At 34.3% G+C, this 19,593-nt stretch overlaps 1 protein-coding gene across 2 annotated transcripts in view; it reads left to right on the top strand.

The window, feature by feature from the left end:
- EDEM3 (ER degradation enhancing alpha-mannosidase like protein 3) overlaps window positions 1-19,593 on the top strand; it is a 72,565-nt gene that overhangs the window by 34,880 nt on the left and 18,092 nt on the right. Inside the window, exons 7-16 of one of the 2 annotated variants that reach the window (XM_061160923.1) lie at window positions 509-643; window positions 2,911-3,016; window positions 8,547-8,644; window positions 9,860-9,985; window positions 10,193-10,276; window positions 11,315-11,398; window positions 11,939-12,063; window positions 16,526-16,691; window positions 16,935-17,089; window positions 17,979-18,135. In XM_061160923.1, coding sequence (XP_061016906.1) covers window positions 509-643; window positions 2,911-3,016; window positions 8,547-8,644; window positions 9,860-9,985; window positions 10,193-10,276; window positions 11,315-11,398; window positions 11,939-12,063; window positions 16,526-16,691; window positions 16,935-17,089; window positions 17,979-18,135 — 1,236 coding nt within the window. The remainder of the gene's footprint in view (window positions 1-508; window positions 644-2,910; window positions 3,017-8,546; window positions 8,645-9,859; window positions 9,986-10,192; window positions 10,277-11,314; window positions 11,399-11,938; window positions 12,064-16,525; window positions 16,692-16,934; window positions 17,090-17,978; window positions 18,136-19,593) is intronic. The other variant, XM_061160924.1, reaches the window with a different exon arrangement.

Here is a 19,593-nt window from a genome sequence, read left to right as displayed (position 1 = left end):
GTTAGTCTGTCAGCAGGTAACATACTCTATATTTCAGAATTTTAAAACCTGTGAATAAAATTTTAATCTTCTTTTAAATATATACTGTAATTAATTTTTTCTCTATGAAAAACTAATACAGTACTGCTTTTTCACAGATTCTTAGTTAAACCTCAGTTTGTTTTAGGACTGGTATAGTTTCCTATTTTGGTACTGACTAGTTCAAACTGTCCAGAGAACACGATTATTATAGCAGGTATTTGTTTTGTATAATTATTATATTGATACTGAATTTTGATATCCTTGAAGAAGAAGCTAAATGAAAACTTACTCATCCCATGAATAGTATGTGCTTAGAATGTACTTTCCTAGATGCTAATCGGAAAGTCACAAAGGTCAGCAGATAAAATTTCAGTGTTATTTTATCAGTTGTTTTCATGATTTGATTAGTCTCAATTGAAAAATAATTCTTATCCAGAAATCACTGTCTCTTGATAATCACCAAGGATGATCTTCTGGTTTTATTTAGATCAATTTGAAGTTTGGTATCAGAAAACCAGAAGCCCGGACAGGCACTGAGACTGACACCTGTACGGCTTGTGCGGGCACCTTGATCCTCGAGTTTGCTGCCCTAAGTCGGTTCACAGGAGCAACGATATTTGAGGTTTGCTTTTCATAGTTTGGTCTCCTGGGTATTGGGCATAAATAACTACTTTATAGCTTCTCTTCATTGATCAAGTATTAAGAGAATCAATTGGATTTCTGTTATCTTAGTGAACATTTTGTCTAAATTTCAGCATATAGTTTTTAATTGTCAAAAGCATAGTATATTAAGTACAACTTTGCATTTTGTTCACAAATTGTAACTTTTTAGTTTTATTCTTAGAAAATGCTGTAGCTGTATTACTTATATGAAATTTGATGTCACAGATGTCTTGTATGAAATACTGTGTCGCTTTGTTTTATTGTTAGACTTCTGTGTGGTCTATTGCATTTCTGAAAACTTCACTAATCTTCTAAAATATAGTGAAATTTTTGCACTTCCTTCAGTGAGAGTCTTATCTGTAAGTTTGTTTACTCCAGGGGTAATATCATTCGTTATCCAAAGACTTAATATCCTCCAAATAGTTTGTTGTTAACTAGCTATGTCTCACACTTTTTTATTTTAGCTACTTGTTTAACCATGTCATTGTAGTGCAATAGTAACAGTCTATGTTCAAACGTATGACTTAGAATTGTTTCAGATTCAGCAAATGGTGCACATAGAATGAGCAGAAATAGAGACTGTATAATACTAGCATTTAGAGACATTGGGGCTGAGTATACATAAAACAAGTTTAATGGTCTTTGGGTGGGTGTATGTTCAAAGTATCTTAAGAATGGGTTAATCTTATTTTGTTTAATTTTTATTCTTTAACTTGCTGGCTAATATTTTTCCTTCATTTAAAAAAAATGTCATTCTTTACATCCTTTCTAATTTAATTTGACCTATAAACTCTGAGGTGCATTTGCACTTGAGGAAAGTGAGGCTCAGAGATGCTTGACTAGTGGGTGAAGGAGTGGAACCAGAGTTAGAATCCACGACTTTCTGAATTCAAAGCCCAGCCTCTTTCCACTGGGTTATTTTATATTTTAAAACCATGCTTTTTCTTTAACTTGTTGAATGTGATTTATTATGGAAGAAGCAACCTCATACAGTTGACAGAGACTCAAACTAATACACGACTGGTAAACTACAGTCGAAGGCCAAATCAAGACACTGACTGTTTTTCTAAACAAAGTTTTATTGTAACACAGCCAGCTCATTTATTGATTTTTGTCTATGGCTATATTTGTGCTGCAGTGACTGAGTTGAGTAATTGTGACAATGATTGTCTAACCCATAATGCCTAAAATACTGATTGTCTGGCCCCTGTCAGAAAAAGTTTGTTGACCTTTGGTCTGGTATATATGAAGAGATCTGAATTCTCATATCATTAATAGCTGTCCTGTAGTCTGGTTTTAAACTTTGGTTAAATTGTTGATTTCCCTGGTCCTGTTTCTTTAGCTTTAAGATAGGAACAGGGAAATGTAATCTTTATGAAATTTTTTCAGATCTGAAATTACACGATTAAGTAAAGTTGCAATCTGTTTTGTTTTATAAATTCAGCATAAATAGATTGAGTCAAGAATGAAAACTATTTTATACCCTGTTCTTAAATCTGCAGAGTGACAAATTGGTTTAATGATTTCTTTTATAGAAGTACTTCTGCAATGCTGAGTAGATTCATGCTCTGAAATTAATTTTAACTTAATTATTTTGTACATGTCCTTTGCTTTTGTTTTTTTAACATCTTTTCATTCAAAGCCAAGAATTTAATCAGAAAATTTAATGTCCAAGGGATAAAAATAAATGAAAAAAGAAGAGAAAAATGTTATTATAAGGTTATAATTTTGGTACTGTTAAATGAATGCTAGTTGCTTTACTTACTCTTCACTAACGAAGTTGCCTGCTATTTAAAATGTAGGATTTGAAATGCCTGTACTGTTTCAGAGATGGCCTGCTAACTTTGAAATTCTCTCTCAGTTGTGTGAATGAGCGTATCTAAGGAGATTTTCACTTTGCATGAAAAGATAGAAATTATTTTAATATATGCCAACTGTTTTTATTTCAATAATTCCTGTGTGTAAATGTGGACCTATACTACAAGAGTAGATGGGCAAGGATGGTCTCAAAGTGAGATCATTGGCACTAAATGGCATTTTTAGAGTCATTCTTTCTAACTGGACTCATTTGGCTGAAAGAGCCAGTATTTTTTACTTGTAAGGAAATTTAATGTATAAGTGATCATCTATGGAATTTTACTTAATCCTAAAAGTATACTATGGGCCCGTGACTTTTGTTTGGCAAAGATATGCAGTTCCTCAGTATGCTTTTCTTTTTTATTACAGGAATATGCAAGAAAAGCTCTTGATTTCCTCTGGGAGAAAAGACAGAGAAGCAGTAACTTGGTGGGCGTGACCATAAACATCCACACCGGGGACTGGGTGCGGAAAGGTGCGCAAGTTGGGCTTTTCAAATTAAGCCTTCACATTCTAAAACTGGTTGGGAGATACAGGGTTTTTATTTGTTGAAATAGTCTCTATGACAGTATAAAGCATAATTTCTCACAAGATTGCTAAAATTTTAACAAATGTAGCCAGATTTTCTTCCTTGGTGCCTAATAATAGCACCCTTATTCCAGATGGCTTAATATCCTATTTCATACCTTATAGCATTATAGATGAAACAATAGAACTAATTTCTTTGAGAACCAGAGGAACAGAATACCTTAACCATCTCACATTAAAGTGTGATTAAGTGGAAATCTATATTTAATAGTACTATCACCAATCTTTTTTTTTTTTTCCTACCACCAGAAATTGTGTATAGCATGGTAACTAAGAGCATAGACCCCAGAGCCATATTTTTGGAATTCAAGTCGTGTGATCTTGGGCAAAATATTAAACCTTTGTGTGCCTCTGTATCTGTGAAAATGAGAATAATAGTACTTACTTCATAGAGTTATTATGACTTTGTTGTGTTGATTTTTGTTTTTTGTGTTTTTTTATAATTTTTATTGGAGCAAAATTTTTATCATATAGTTGATTTACAGTGTTGTGTTTCTGCAGTGCAGCAGTCAGTCAGAGTTATTATGATTAAATGAGTTAAAATCTCGGGAAGATCCCCTGGAGTAGGAGTAGCAGCCCACTTCAGTGTTCTTGCCTGGTAAATCCCATGGACAGAGGAGCCTGCCGGGCTGCAGGCCATAGGGTCGCAGAGTCGGTCACAACTGAGTGCAGACACACACACGCGGCACAAGCACTCGGAACAGTGCCTGGCGTGTGCGATGCTTGCTGTGAAATAAATGCTCACCAATGTGACTTTAATTCCTTTAATCAAAAATTTCACTTTTGGGAATCTAGCCTGAAGAAACAGTATAAAAGGTAGAAAATCATTTGTTCCCAAAGATGTTTATCACACAAAATTATTTGTGGTGGTGGAAAACTTGGAAACAGTCCAAGTGATCATCAGTAAAGAGTAACATCAATGTTTGAGAATTATTTTACATCAGTGTTGGAGTAGTAAGTTATTAAATTGAATTGGATCAGGGGACAAAACATATAACAATGTTTTATGAATAAACAGGATGTAGAATCATATAAAAATGTGATCTTTATAAGACAACCCTATAAAACAGGCATAAACAAATGGAAATACACTAGACTATTACTAATGAGATTTGTTTATCTTATTTATACATTTCTCTGTTTCTAAAGGCTTATGTATAAAATAAAAAATAACTGCCCATATTTAAATAAATGAAATTATGTAAATATTAATTTGAACATATTAAAATTATTGCCTCTATTCACTACTGTCTGAAAATTTTCAAAGTGTTATCTAAATGGTCCTTTCCTGAAGCTGATCTGAATCCTGGCTTCAGAATTTTGCAGTTTCTTTTCTTAATTCACTCTCATCATTGGTCCATGCATGGCTCATTTTATTTAGTTCATTTTTAATAATATATTAAGTACTCACAGACCGACCATCCATTACAAAAACAGCTAACTTGACAATATACTACTTCTGCTTATGGTCCTGATTCTCCATACCTCTGTAATCTCATGCTTCTGTAATCCCATATCTCTGTAATCCCATACGTCTGCCTCTAACTGAAATACCCATCATTCTGATCTGTATTGGTCAATCCCTTGCTTTCCTTTTATAAATTTTTATGCATCCATATGTATTCCTTAATGTACATATTTTTATTTTTAACTTACAAAAGGATATCATGTCATATGAGACCTTTTGAGACTTTTCACCTAAAATTATATTACTAAAATTCTTGCACTTTGTTGTATGATGTAGTTCATTCTGTTTTGACTGCTGCATAATACTTTATTGTGTGAATAAACCATGAATTTATAAGCATTTAGGTTGTTTCTAGGATTTTACTCTTGTGAACCCTAGTGCTGTGAGTATTTTTGTGTTTCTTCTGTAGTACATATATAAAAGTTTCTCTTGTCTATATATCTAGGTAGAATTTTTAGATCATAGGCTAACTTAAAGTTCAATGATAGGAGATATGTCAGATTGTTTGCTAAAGTTGTTGTCACTTTATACCACTTTATACTTTCACCAGCAACATAGAAGAGAGCCTGTGGATCAGCATCCTCTCTAGCACTTTATATTGTCACACTCAGATTTGCCAATCAAATGAGTGTATAGATGATTTCCCATGGTGACTCAATTTGTATTTCTTTGAGCACTGATGATTTGAACACATCTTCACATATATTGGCTATGTGTTTCTTTTTTTCAAAAAAAAGGGGAAATTCTTACATTTTTGTCCATTTTCTACTGAGTTACTTGTTCTTTTAAAGAATTAATATTGATACTTATATGATACTTATGATCTGTGTGGTACCTGCTGCTGCTAAGTCACTTCAGTCGTGTCTGACTCTGTGCGACCCCATAGACGGCAGCCCAGCAGGCTCCCGCGTCCCTGGGATTCTCCAGGCAAGAACACTGGAGTCGGTTGCCATTTCCTTCCCCAGTGCATGAAAGTGAAAAGTGAAAGTGAAGTCGTTCAGTCGTGTTCGACTCTTCACGACCCCACGGACTGCAGCCTACCAGGCTCCTCCGTCCATGGGATTTTCCAGGCAAGAGTACTAGAATGGGTTGCCATCGCCTTCTCCGGTGTGGTACCTATCCTTTGAAATTTATTAAGGTTTTCTTTTGGCCTAGAACATGGTCAGCTTTCACTTGTGCTTAAGAAAAAATGTGTATTTTCTAATTGTTGGATATAGAGTTCTATATGTGTCAATTTCTCAGTGAATAATGTTGTGCAGTTCCTTGCTAATTTTTTTTCGCTTGGTGTATTAAGGAAGGTTGATAAAATTTCTGACAATGATTGTGCACCTATTAGTATCTCCCTGTAGTTGTATTTTTGCTTTATATATTTTGTTGGCTGCATTAATTTGAAATTGCTATCTCTTCATAGTTGAACGTGTCATCATTATGTAGTGATCATCACTAATAATACTCTGTTAAAGTCTATTTAGTCTGTTAGTAATACAGCTAAGTCAGCTTTATTTTGCTTAGTATTTCCTTGATAGGTCTTTTTCTGCTCTTGCAGATGCTCATGCTATTTCCTGTAAAATTTATAGATTTAAAAAATCCTTTTGTCAGTCTTTGTCTTTTAATTAGTGACTTTATTTATTGGCATTTTTAATATATTGGATTTATTTATACTATCTTAATTATTATTTCAGTGTGTCTCACCTTTTTTGTTTCCTTTTAATCCTTTTGTTTTTAATTGAAACCTGTATTTACCTTCTAGTGAGACATGAGCTTCAGCCTGCTCTGCCATTTTCTCCCCCTCTGTTCCAACCCTCATCCACTGTTAGTATCCTATAGATATTTAGTTCTTTTTAGTTATGAACGTTTTCTCTTTTTTCTTTTGATTTTAGTGCTGCCCCTCCTCCCTCTTTCATTAAAAGTATTCAACTCTAAAGAGGTATTTTGTCACCTGTACTTTGTATATTTCTTGCAATATCTCTTAGTTTTGCCTTTCTTCTTGTATAAATATTTATCGCAACCGATTTTCAGTAGCTTTTAATAGCTTCTGAGGCCGTAGATGCCCAACAATAATTTTATTATGCTTTCATATTTGAGAAAGTTTGGCTGTAAATAATCTTCTGTTCAAGTTCTTTCTTTTCAAATCTTTGAAAGTACAACTCTGTTGTCTTCTTGTTGTTTAGTCGCTAAGTCTTGTCGAGCTCTCTTTCAACCCCCTGGACTGTAGCCTACCCGGCTGCTCTGTCCGTAGGATTTCCCAGGCAAGAACACTGAGTGGGTTGCCATACCCTTCCCCAGTGGGTTTCCTTGGCCCGGGGATCAGATGCGTGCCTCCTGCATTGGCAAGCCGGTTCCCTGAGCCGCCAGGGAAGCCATTGTCTTGTTAAATTTCTTTTTAAAAACCTGCTGTTCTGATTTTTATGTTCTTATTTGTGATCTGCTTTTTCTCCAGAAAAGAATGTCAAAGCAGAGAAGTTTCTGAAAATGTGACAATAATTTTAGGTGTTGAATTTTCTTTATTTCTCCTTTTGGTATTCTGTGGGTCCTTTCAATTTAAAATCTGTGTTTTTCATTGCTGAAAGTTGATTTTTTTTTTTTTTAAGATATTTTATCTCTTTCATTTTTATCTCTTTTTGCAATTCCTGCTATTACATGTAGTCTTCTGGGTTTGCTGATTTGTTCCTCAGCTATATCTTAGATGCTGTGTATCCTATCCATTATGGGATTTTCTTATGTTTTTATTCCATAATTTCTTCTCGGTTAAAAATTTCTTCTTTTGTATTGCTAATCTCTTTTTTGTCTCTTTAGTGTGTTTATTAGACTAATTTTAAATCTTGGTTTGCTTGTTGTAATATTTTGTACCTCAGATAAACTCTTACTCCAGTACTTTCTTATTTTTAAAAAGTCATGCATCTTAAATGTTTTTGTTCTATAAGTTCATGTTGACTTGTCACCTACTTTGTGGGAAAGATTCCAATTCCTGTCAGCCCCAGTTATCATAGGGATGGATTCTAAGAAGTTTTTAAAAATACTAGTGCCTGGACTCCTAGAGATAATGATTTGACTGGCCTGGAGTATACCCTGGATATAGGGATTTCTAAGATTGTAATTATAGCTTAGATTGTCATTCATTAGCTTTAAGAGTTTGAAGGAGAAAAGGTTGGGAAGAGAGTATCTAAAATTAGTTCCCATCTCTTTTTGATTTCAGTTCCTTACATAGGACTTCTGTGCTGCTCTGATTTTATTCCTGAGGCTGCCTAGAACGTATGTCTGAGTTGTAGCAGGGGTGGGAGGAGACGTGGTTATCTTAAGGCAGTGGTAGGAGAGAAACCAGAGCAAAATTCCAGCAGGTTTTCTGCTGTTTGATCCTTCCATAGCTATGCTTGGCTGCCTTCTGCTCCAGAACTAAATCCCTCCCCTCCCCATCCCCCACCAAGTTCATACAGTTTTCTTGTTATTTTCCTTCTTTGGTCTTCTGTGATGATCTTGGAGGAAAAAGCCAGCCGTTATGCTAGCTTCAGCAATGGAACTGTCACCTCTAAATAGCAGCAGTGTTGTTTCCATATCTGTTATAACTGAAGATTGATGGCTAACTGATAAAGGATCCAGTAATTACATAATAATTGCATAATAATAACCTCTAGTGCTTCTGCTTTGAAGTTCCTCATTAGAAAAGCAGCTTTAAAAAAATTCTTAAAACTAGTATCTCTGGCTTTTAAATAAGACTTCTGTAGCCAGTTTTACAAAGCAAGAATTTTTTTTAAACATATAAACTATTATCAGTAAAGGAACCTATTGGTCATATAGTAGGGTTAATGTTTCTATAAATGTATAATTTTTACTTTTGACAGTTTCATATTTAGACTAATTTTTCATTCTTAGTGTGTTAGTACCTTATACTCTGTAAAGAATTTTTAAGACTTGTTTAATAAAAAATCACATTTATATGTATTTTCCATAGATAGTGGAGTTGGAGCAGGGATTGATTCGTATTATGAATATCTATTGAAAGCCTATGTCTTGCTTGGAGATGACAGCTTTCTGGAAAGATTTAATACAGTAAGTTGTTCCAATTTTGTATTAATTTTAGAGCCAATTCATAATTTGCCAGATTTTGGTAGAAATTCAGTCATTTGAGTGATATTTTGAAAAATTATTTAAAAATATATAGTAGTTTTTTGATCAGTATTCTCTGATGTTGGACAGGGACAGGGTAAAAAGCTACATACATTTCAAAAACTAGTTTGCAAAGTAGTTTTTATTTTCTTCTATCATCAGAAGTTTTCAAGATTTTCCAGTAAGTAATAAAATATGTAGATACGAGTTTTACCTAATCTTTTATACAAGGAAGAGAATTTATTGAAATTAGTTACTAGTTAGCTTTCTCCTTTGTATTCTAATTCTTTTTGGAATAGTTAGGAAGTTTGACTTGGTCCTTGACCATACCAAGTATCGGGGCTTTAGAGACTTGAACAAACTAGTGAGTATTTGTTTCAAAAGCAGGTCTGTACATCTTTAGGTCTGGATCAGACTCATAGGCATATTTTTAGGAGTGAAGGAGGAGATTATTGAACCTAATTGGATTGCCTTTGTCTGTAATTAAATCAAACTGAAATTAATTAGAATAAACTCATCAACTGTGTCACCACATTCTTTTCAAAATAATTTACCATTTCTTTGCCCTCTCATGAGTTTACTCACGTTATTGTGGCATAGTGCAATATAGTGGTTGAAAGTATGGGAGCTGTCCTGTCTGGGTTTAAATCCTGGTTGTACCACTGGTTTTGTGATTTTGGGCAAGTAACTTAGATATTTTCCTCTATTCCTTATCCACAGAATGAGAATTATTTATTAGTAAAAGTCTTAATAAGTCATCAGTTGAATACTTTTAGAAACACTATTACATATATCATTTATTAGATTATAACAAGATTTTCTTGAGGTACATGGGGACAGATACTATTTTTTTTGTTGGTTTGTTATCATTCATTGACTCTGACAGCTCAACCTATTGTTGTCAAGGCTGAGAAATGTCTCGGAGAAGATGAAAGAAGGGGAGAAAAAATTTTAAGAACATAAAAGACAGAGGTAGTGGACCATAAGAGTGATAGCACTGATGAGATGCGTTAGTTTAGGTAACAATTCCTTAGTAAATTTATTCATATGTAAATTCAGGTTTCATTTCTTCACAGTGCTATTTAATGATATGCTGTATTTAGAACAGTACATCTTTTCTCATCGACTTTCATGAACACATATTGTGACCTTTTTTAGCACTATGATGCCATAATGAGGTACATAAGCCAGCCACCTCTTCTACTTGATGTTCATATCCACAAGCCAATGCTGAATGCTCGGACTTGGATGGATGCTTTGCTTGCCTTTTTTCCAGGTTTGCAGGTAAAAAAAAAAAAACAACAAAACCTCATAATTCTCTTAATACTGAAGTAGAATGATTAAGTGTATTTGTGATCTCCAAAATTGAATTATCAAAACAGAGTCACACTCAAATTTCTGTTAACCTGGATTTTTCTGTGTATATAATGATTGCAAATAACATCAACTCATGCTTTACTAGGTTATTTTGTTGTTATTGTTGGTTTTTAGGTCTTAAAGGGAGATATTAGACCTGCTATTGAAACTCATGAAATGTTATATCAGGTGATTAAAAAACACAATTTTCTACCAGAGGTAAGCAGATCATCTTTAGAATTCTACTTCAATCTATAGATTAATAATTTAAAGGTAGAAAAATGTCATTTTCAAGATTGGTTCTTCTTTATTTTTCCTGGTTAAATAGTTTATTCAATTAATATATTTTGGGCTTACACAGTATATGTTTTTCCTTTTCCTTATGTATTAAGAGAAGTCTAGTTTAGGATAATGCTGACAGTTTATTAATTTAATATTAAAAAATATTCCAGATTGGTATTTCTCAACCTTTTCTAATCCATACCATTGCATGTTGTCTCATTCTAGCTTTGACACATACCTGCCAGCTAGGGAGACTTTTGTACTTTTCATTTTCTAAAGTGTATTTTATGAAAACTACATACATTGAATATGCTTTGCTGATCACATGTGCTCCCTGGATATTTGGAAATGTTAGCTCTTCATGCTGTTTAAAAATTATGCTCCCTGGTTTTTACATGTTAGTAACAAACATTCTTGCTAGCTTGATGCTGCAGGATTTTAATAGCATGCCTTTTGGCTTTCCAGAAATGTACCATAAAAATTTTCCAAATTTGTATATGACCATACTCTTTGTGAGATATCTAAGCATCTCACCAATACAGAAGGCTTCCTGAAGTATTTGTTTCAAGCCACAGAGGATTTGAGATTCTTATTTAAAAAAGGAAAAAGAGTGCATATGCTAAAATAGAAATAGGAGGGTGAGGGACTTAATAATTATGAGAAAAAAGTGGCAATAAGGAAAAAGGAAAGAAAACACAATGATGTAGGCCATCAGGACGTGTAGTGGCATTACTGAGTCATAATTTTTCCTAAGCTTCCTAATAGCCAAAGTGATCATTTAAAGAAGCAATCCCATTTAATTGATAAAAATAACAGCCTCACAAAAGTGAATTGTGATTTTAAGCAATGCAATTTTCATTTCATAGATTGTTATCAATATTTTAACTATTTTTACTTGTCTGTGATCTGATTTACATATTACAGAACTATTTGTTTAAAGCACTTTTGTGAATATTTGTATGTTGTTTTGTCTAGGCATTTACCACAGATTTCAGGGTACATTGGGCTCAACATCCTTTAAGGCCAGAATTTGCAGAAAGTACCTACTTCTTGTATAAAGTAAGCTAATTTAACTCTCTTTTTGCTATTTAGCCTTCATTCTCTGTTGGATAACTCACTATCTTATAATAATTAATATTGGGTTTTCAAAGTCCTTGTTTAATGTTATAATGGTTGGATATATCATGATTCTTATTCATCTAGTTCATAGAGTATTGAAAGATGCAAGAATTGACATCTAAGCTTTATGCCTTTTCAAAACATTTGTTAAGCATTGCATTAAAGAGAAATTTTATATTCTAGAACTGCTTTCTAAAGCATGTCTCTTGCCTTTTTTCAGTCAGGCATCCCTTCTGGGCATTAGAAATTTCATTTAAAGCCTAAGATGTACAGTTGTGCTGCTTTGCAGTTGTGTATTCAAGAAATTCATAAAGCAGATTCATGGCTTATTTGCAGAACTAGGTTCCATGTAACATGTGTTCCAGTGCCTGATACAATGCCTGGCACCCTGTAGGTGCTCAATAAATATTTGATAAATGAATGGTTTTATGGTACTATATAAGCTATGTATATGTATACATATATTCTCCTTTTTAATAGGCTACAGGAGATCCTTACTACCTTGAAGTAGGGAAAACACTTATTGAAAATTTAAATAAATATGCTAGAGTGCCTTGCGGATTTGCTGCCATGAAGGATGTTCGTACTGGAAGTCATGAGGACAGGTAAAACAATTCCTAACCTCCGCTTTCCTCAGGGTAACTCTGAAACAACACAAAATACGATTCTTAGTCAGCTTTCAGATATGCTAAATGCTTTTACAAGGGTATTTGAAGATGTAAATCTTAGTTCATTGTGCTTTTTTTGTTTTTTAACTCTTAAATAGGCTTATTTTAAATTGTTTGAAAGTTTGTATTTTTGCCATAGTGACTGGCATATAGTAAGTGCTCAAATGATTTTTAAACAGATGAATAAATGATTGTTAAACATCAGAAGCTTGGTCTTTGGAGTATTAGGAAAGTTGGAATTTTCTTCTTTGTTAGTAGTTTTTTCTGCTATGTAAAATGTTAGAAATCATCAAGGTGATGATAAATGATCTGGATAATAATTCCTGTTCAGTCAAAAACAGTGTGGTGGTTACTGTGTATATTCTTATTCTGTTATTGATTTGGAGGGCTATGGAGGATTGTTGGCAAGTTATATTTTGGATACTGGATAGATGTAGATGACATGGAGCATTCAAGATACAAAAAGCATGCTTTGGTTAATGTGAAAGTCAGTAAAATTCCAGTTGTTCCAGGATCATTCGATTTGGTTGTTTTAACTGTTCAGAACATAGCAACACATGTCTAAATGAACATTAAAATTTGTTCATTTGGTTAGCAAGTGTTCATTCCACAAATATTTACTAAAATGTCTTACGTGCCAGAGTTACACTAGTTTTTGAAGATTACAGATATAAAGACCTGTCCTTTCTATCTTTGAATCACTGGGGTAGGCAGATAAACAGGCTTGAAAGTATTGTATTCGTGCTATGGATCATATTAAAGGGATGTGAAATGCAGAGTGGGATGTGATATTCACTTAAAGGTTTCTAGAGCATCTTGTGTCCTGAAGGATCAGGACTAGAAAAACGAAAGTGGTAAAAGGAGTTTCCAGCAGAGGAACTAGAGACAGGGGAAACACAACACTCACAGAGCTGTCCCTCAGTCCTTCTCTCAGAGTATTCAGGTAATAGTTGATTAGACTTGAGATCTTCTTCCTTGACTATAACTGATAAGAAATGGATAGGTTTCTGGAAGCAGGCATACAGAAAACACCAAGAAATGAAAGCAGATGGCTTGTGTATTTATCTGTAACATTTATTGGCTGCTTCCTACATTCCATGCACTCTTCTAATTAAACACTTTCTATGTTTAATTCCTTTGATCCTTACAACAGCCCTCTGAAGTATAATTTCTGTTATGATCTTCATTTTACAGATGAAGAAACCAAGGCACAGAGAGATTAGGGAACTTGTCCGAGGTCACAGAATTAGTTAGATTAATTCTAAATCAAGGCAGATAGGCTTTTGACTATATGCTATGCTGGCAACTCATTGAAGGAACAGTAATTAACTGCCTACAGTATACCAGATGCTACTCTTAGGTAAGAGGATGAGAAGATCAATTAGAATTAGTCCCTGCCCTCCTGTGACTTGTAGTAAGTGAGGAAGGTGGGTATAAAAGAATCCCAAGTCACTCAGTTGTGTCCAGCTTTATGTGAACCTGTGTAGCCTACCAGGCTCCTCTCCATAGGGTTTCGCAGGCAACAATACTGAAGTGGGTTGCCATTTCCTCCTCCAGGGAATCTTCCTGGCCCAGAGATCAAACCCACATCTCCTGCAAGTCTCCTGTGTTGCAGGCAGATTCTTTACTGTTGAGCCCTAGGAAGCCTGATGTGTGCTAGAGTAGAAAGAAAAGTAGCAGGTGGAGGAATTACAGAGGGGAAAACATGATTTACTATGCCTGGAGAGTTCCATTTTTTCTGAATTTAGCATCCTTTTTTTCCTCCTGCTGAATATTCTTTACATTACATTTCTGGATCTCTTATTGTTGCCTTTGTCCCATTCTGATTGTATTCCAGTATATAGAGTGTCTCTTAAAATGTCGTGTCCAGAAGGAGCGGTACTTGAGGTGTGCTTGGCCGCGCAGCACTATTACCATCTGGGCTCAGCCACAGGATGGGTCATTTTCTGAGGGGCTGATGGGCTTGCTCCCTCTGTCCACTGTTCCTTATGGTAGCATTGTATCTCTTGGATGCATTTGGTCCAACTACTAATCTTCGTCATGCCATGTTATTAGATGTGCTTTAGATTTTCTCAGCAGCTTTGCTATGTTCAACACACAGTGAACTTGGGACCAGTTGACCTCAGATACTTAACAATGACTTGCTTACAAATGGGTGTTCTCTATTCTGCTCTTAAGCTGACTTTTTTTTTTTTTTTTGAAGTGTAAACTTGAGACTTAATACTTATTCCAGCAAAATTTCATTTTGTTGGGGGTTTTTTTTGTGTGTGTATCTAGACCAAAAAGAAGGCTTAAATATCATCTCAGTCATCTAAAAATATATTAGCTAAACAACTACTTTCAGTGATTTTGGGTTTAGATAAGTATGCTATAAAAATTTCCATCTAATACTCTGCATTTGGTTGCTTATTCCCCTACAGATCTACCTTATTGTCTAGCTCACCTATGTCTCCCCTCCCTGCCCTCCCTCCCAGTTTTCAAAGTAGAAATATCTGCATCTTTCTAATAACGATCACTTAAAGAATTTAAGTGACAAAAAAGAATATGAAAAATTTCCTGCAATACTTTCCCTACTTGCCATCCTAAGATTATCACTGTTGGCAGTATTATAAACAGTCTTCCAGACAATTTTAATGGCTGTGTGTTTGCATTTATGTATATAGTTAACGGTTTTTAAGTACAAAATAGATTATGTGATATAATACTCAAACTCGATAGCTTTACCTAACTCATCCTGCAGTGATCTTATCATGTCTATTCTTTTCTGAGTGTTTACAAATCATCTGTTCCATAATCATCTGTGGAATTTGCCAAAAATCAACATCTTGCCATATATACACTGTCATGTGTAAAATAGATAGTGTAAAATAGATAGTGGGAAGTTGCTAAATAACCTAGGGAGCCTAGCCCTGTGCTCTGTGATGACCTAGAGGGATGAGATGGGAGGTGGGGATGGAAAGGAGATATATATATATATATATATATATATATGTATATATATATATATATATAGTTATGACTGATTCACATTGTTTTATGGCAGAAACCAACACAAAATTGTAATTTCCCACCAATTAAAAAATAAATAAAAATTTTAAAAATCAACATCTTGCACATTAGTTTACAGTTCTCAAACTAGCATTTGCTCATGATAGTAACGATCAGCCCTCCAGAAAAACTTAAATTACTGTAAGTGTATTGCAGGTTGACAGGAAAGTATTTTATCTATTCTATAATGATTAACATCCAAAATGTTCAAAAAAGTTTTGAAACATTATAGGTGAGTTCTAAAATAAAACATCATTTATGTATGGGAAAAATTATGATAGTTCTGTTTTTGAGCTCATGTGCATGCCAAGTGCTATGCTAAATAGTTGATATTATTGAATCTCATTTAGTTTTTACACCACTATAAGCATATATTATGTCCTTTCAGAATAAACTGGAGCTCATGGTCCTTATGTAGTATCCCCTTGGTGTCATAGCTAGCCTTTAGAAGGTATTTTCTATTCCGAAAGCCTCAGATCCTTACCACTCCGTCCAGCTTCCTCTCCATTTCATTCTTTTGTAATGCTGTTTAAACTTGCATTTGAAAACATTTATTGAGTGCCTACTGTATGCCAGGAATTGTGCTTGCCCAGATTTATGAAACTGTGCAGCTTGTCTAGCAACTGCTAAAAGCTCAAATGCTTTGGAATGTAGCACATTTACTTAAATTCCTTGTTACTGTAACTCCATATAACTATGCTCTTTTTTCTACCACTTTTTACTAAAGCTTTTCTTTAAAATGTTTATTTAAACATTATAACATTAAATCATTTGTAAAGTCACATGTTTTTAATTTCCTGTATTCATATTCCCTTCTTGAGAACTATTTCGATATTTACAAAGTTATGATCATAGTCCATATGATTTTGTGTTGTACTTTTCTCATGTAACTTTTCATAAATGATTACTTTTAAAGCCTTCTTGTTTATCACTTAAATGGCTGTGTAATGAGCTGCATCAAAATTGCATTACTTTATCCAGTTCAATGAATATTAATTGAAGATTCCTATAAGGTTCTCAGTAGTAAAGTTCATCTGCATTACCTCCCTGATGTTGGTTCTCTGTAGAAGAAATGCCAAACTCTTTTCTCAGAAGGCCCATAGGAAAATATTGTCTGCATTATTGACAAGATTTAGTGTACTTGTGTGGTAGGCAGCCCCTGGTCTTTTTTACTTCCTTGGAATATGCTTGGAGTCAAGGCCGTTACCACTGGGGAGTAGATACGTTCTGTAGTTCTTTGGATGTCTGTACTGGTGTAGACACGCTTATTGACCTTGATTCTGCAGCTTTCAGATAGCTGGCATTTGGATATTTTTACGTACTTAGATTTGTCTGTAACCTTTTATTTTAGAATGGATTCCTTCTTCTTGGCGGAAATGTTTAAATATCTTTACCTGTTATTCGCGGATAAAGAAGACATTATTTTTGACATAGAAGATTACATTTTTACAACAGAAGCTCACCTGTTACCTCTTTGGCTCTCCACTACAAATCAAAGAGTCTCTAAGAAGAACACAGTAGGTTATGTTTTTGAATTAAATATCTTGTTCTTTTTTACTCCTGTTTGTTTTGTTTTTCTAAGTGAAAAGTAATCCATGACTACAATTCAATAAATATAGTGTGGTTGAAGAATACCTTTGACGTTTTCTTATATTGCGTCCTGTGTATACTTACATTCCACTTAATATTTCCTTTGCACAAACTATAGTATTAAGTAAAATAATTATTTGTACTTACATAACATTCTTTTCTCTTTTTAGACTTCAGAATATACAGAACTGGATGACAGTAACTTTGACTGGACTTGTCCAAACACTCAGATACTCTTCCCTAATGATCCACTATATGCCCAGAGCATCCGTGAACCCTTGAAAAATGTGGTGGACAAGAGCTGTCCTAGAGGCATCATCAGAGTGTAAGATGTCTTATTTTATATTTATTAGTACCAAAATTAATTCTTAGTAAATGATAGAGAATGTAAGGAGTAGCCAAGAATACATTCACTAGGAACCAAAATATTGAGAAGGTATGTATGTTAATGGATTAAAATTAAAATTATTGGTGAATAAAGTTAGATAGCAAAGTTTATTCAGCAGTAATATATTTATTATTATGGAAATTTCTGTATATCTTTTGATTAATGAACCAAGTAATTTTGGCAGCATATAATAGTTTGTAACTTCCACAGCACATTTTTACACAGGATAGTTTCCTCAAATATTTCCACATCTTGTTTATGTAGAAAATGTTTTTCCTTTTATCTGTAGTTTCTGTATAAGAAAAATAGCAGTGTTTTGATTTGATTTTTTGATGAGATACTTATTCTTGGTTACTGAATAAAAATTTTTACCTTAATGAGTTCGTTTTCGTCTAAATAGTTAATTAGAAAAGCTATCACTAGAAAATTAAAAGAAAATTTAAGTGAATGTTATTCAGTGATATAATCATTGTTCTGCTTTTCAAATATTGAGAGAAATGTCTGGATTTTTTTTGAGGGAGAAATAAATAGTAATAAATCCCCAAGCCAAGCTGTTCTGTACCTTCAGATGGTTATAATGCTGTTAATACTGCCTTACAGATAATATACAAGCTTTTGATAACTGTATAACTGTAAAATACATTTGAAAGCTATAACACTTACTAAAAACCTAAGTTGTATGTAGGTAAATAACAGTTTCTATTCCATTTTTCACTAGTTTAAAACTAGCAATTCTGCAAATATCTAACATTATTTTTATTTTGCCTTATGTTTTTTCCCAATTCTGATTTGTAGTTTTTTAAGCCTTGCCTATAATTACTTTTAGCAGAGAGGAGAGTTTGAGGAGTGGAGCTAAACCCCCTCTGAGAGCCAGAGATTTCATGGCCACTAACCCTGAGCATTTAGAAATCTTGAAGAAGATGGGGGTGAGTTTGATTCACCTCAAAGATGGGAGAGTCCAGTTGGTTCAACATGCAATCCAAGTAAGACATTGCTGCACTAATTAGCTATGGTCTCTATCCTGTTTGGTCTCATTAGCTTTAATAATATAATGACACTTGGCTTTTTAAAAACCTCAAATGTATGGCTTAAAGTAAGAGGATCAGAATTTTAGTACTTGGAAGTATCTTGGAAAGCCATCTTAATTCAACCTGATTTATAGTATAGATCTGTTAAATCACAAATAGGTTGCTGGTTTGCCTGTGTTGATAAGGTCAAACACCGACTCAAATCTAAGTTTTCTGTTTCTCATTCTCTTGTCTTTCCACTATTTAGGACATAGTCTTAAAAGCTAATAATTAGTTTTACTATTTATATCTCTATTTTACACTGTTTTAGTTTCCAAGGAGTATTAAATATTTCATTCATTAATCAAAATTTGCATTTATTTACCTATGCCTAGGCAACATAACATGTGTCTTTGGGAAATTTTTGTAGATTTTTGATTTAAAAGTTTTCATAATCTGAGATCTTTAAATTATCCACCTTATTCCTACCTTAATTCTGAGAGAAGTACAATTTGAGAAATAATTTCAACGAAGTAGAATCATACTCAGATATCCCTTAATCTCTAATTCAACCTTCTCACTACCTCATCTTCCCCTTGGGTTTCTGTCTCATCTCTATTCTTGCCACATCCGTCCGTCCTTAAAGAATCTTCTGTCTGCTTCCTTATGTTTCACTCGTCCCAGCAGAGGGAGTGACATCTCTAATGACACTGCTTTCACTTGGGTCACCAGTGACATAGTTGCCAGCTAGTGGCCCCTTCATCCTCATATGATTGAACTTTTTTGTAACTATTGACTGGCCTCTTTTTAGAACATACCCCTTTCTTGTCTTCCAGGGCATCCCAACATCTTTGCAAACACTCTGTTCAATATTTTGTAGATTCCTTTGCAACTCTGCTTTCTTGGCACAGCCACTCAGTGTAGGCACTGTCAAAGAATCTGCACCATATTTTTTTTCTTTCTGTACTCTTCTTCAATAGTATCATCTATTTCTACAAGCTCCACCATCATCTTTGTACGTGTGATTTCTTAGATATATGTGTATGCGTGCATGCTCAGTCATGTCCAACTCTTTGCAACCCCGTGAACTGTAGCCCGCCAGGCTCCTCTGTCCATGGGATTTCTCAGGCACGAATACTGGAGTGGGCTGCTACTTCTTTCTCCAATGGGTCATCTGTATGTAATCCTGATTGTGAACTTTACTTCTTAAACCCAGCTTTAATCTACCTGTCATACATTTTTGCATCTCAGATCTCAGTCTGTCCAAATCTGAATTAATTCTCTCTCCCTGCTTCCACCACAGTCTGTCTCTCTCTTCATTTTTGTTCTCTATCTTAGTCAGCCCTGACGTTATCCTGTAAGTCACCAAAACTAGAAATCTCAGGATAGGCTTGAATTTCTGCCTGCCAGCTCCTCTCTGTTCTCCTTTATCTC

The sequence above is a fragment of the Dama dama genome, chromosome 14 (assembly GCF_033118175.1).
Source record: "Dama dama isolate Ldn47 chromosome 14, ASM3311817v1, whole genome shotgun sequence".
Lineage (NCBI taxonomy): Eukaryota > Metazoa > Chordata > Mammalia > Artiodactyla > Cervidae > Dama > Dama dama.
This window is presented reverse-complemented; position numbering and strand designations above follow the sequence as displayed.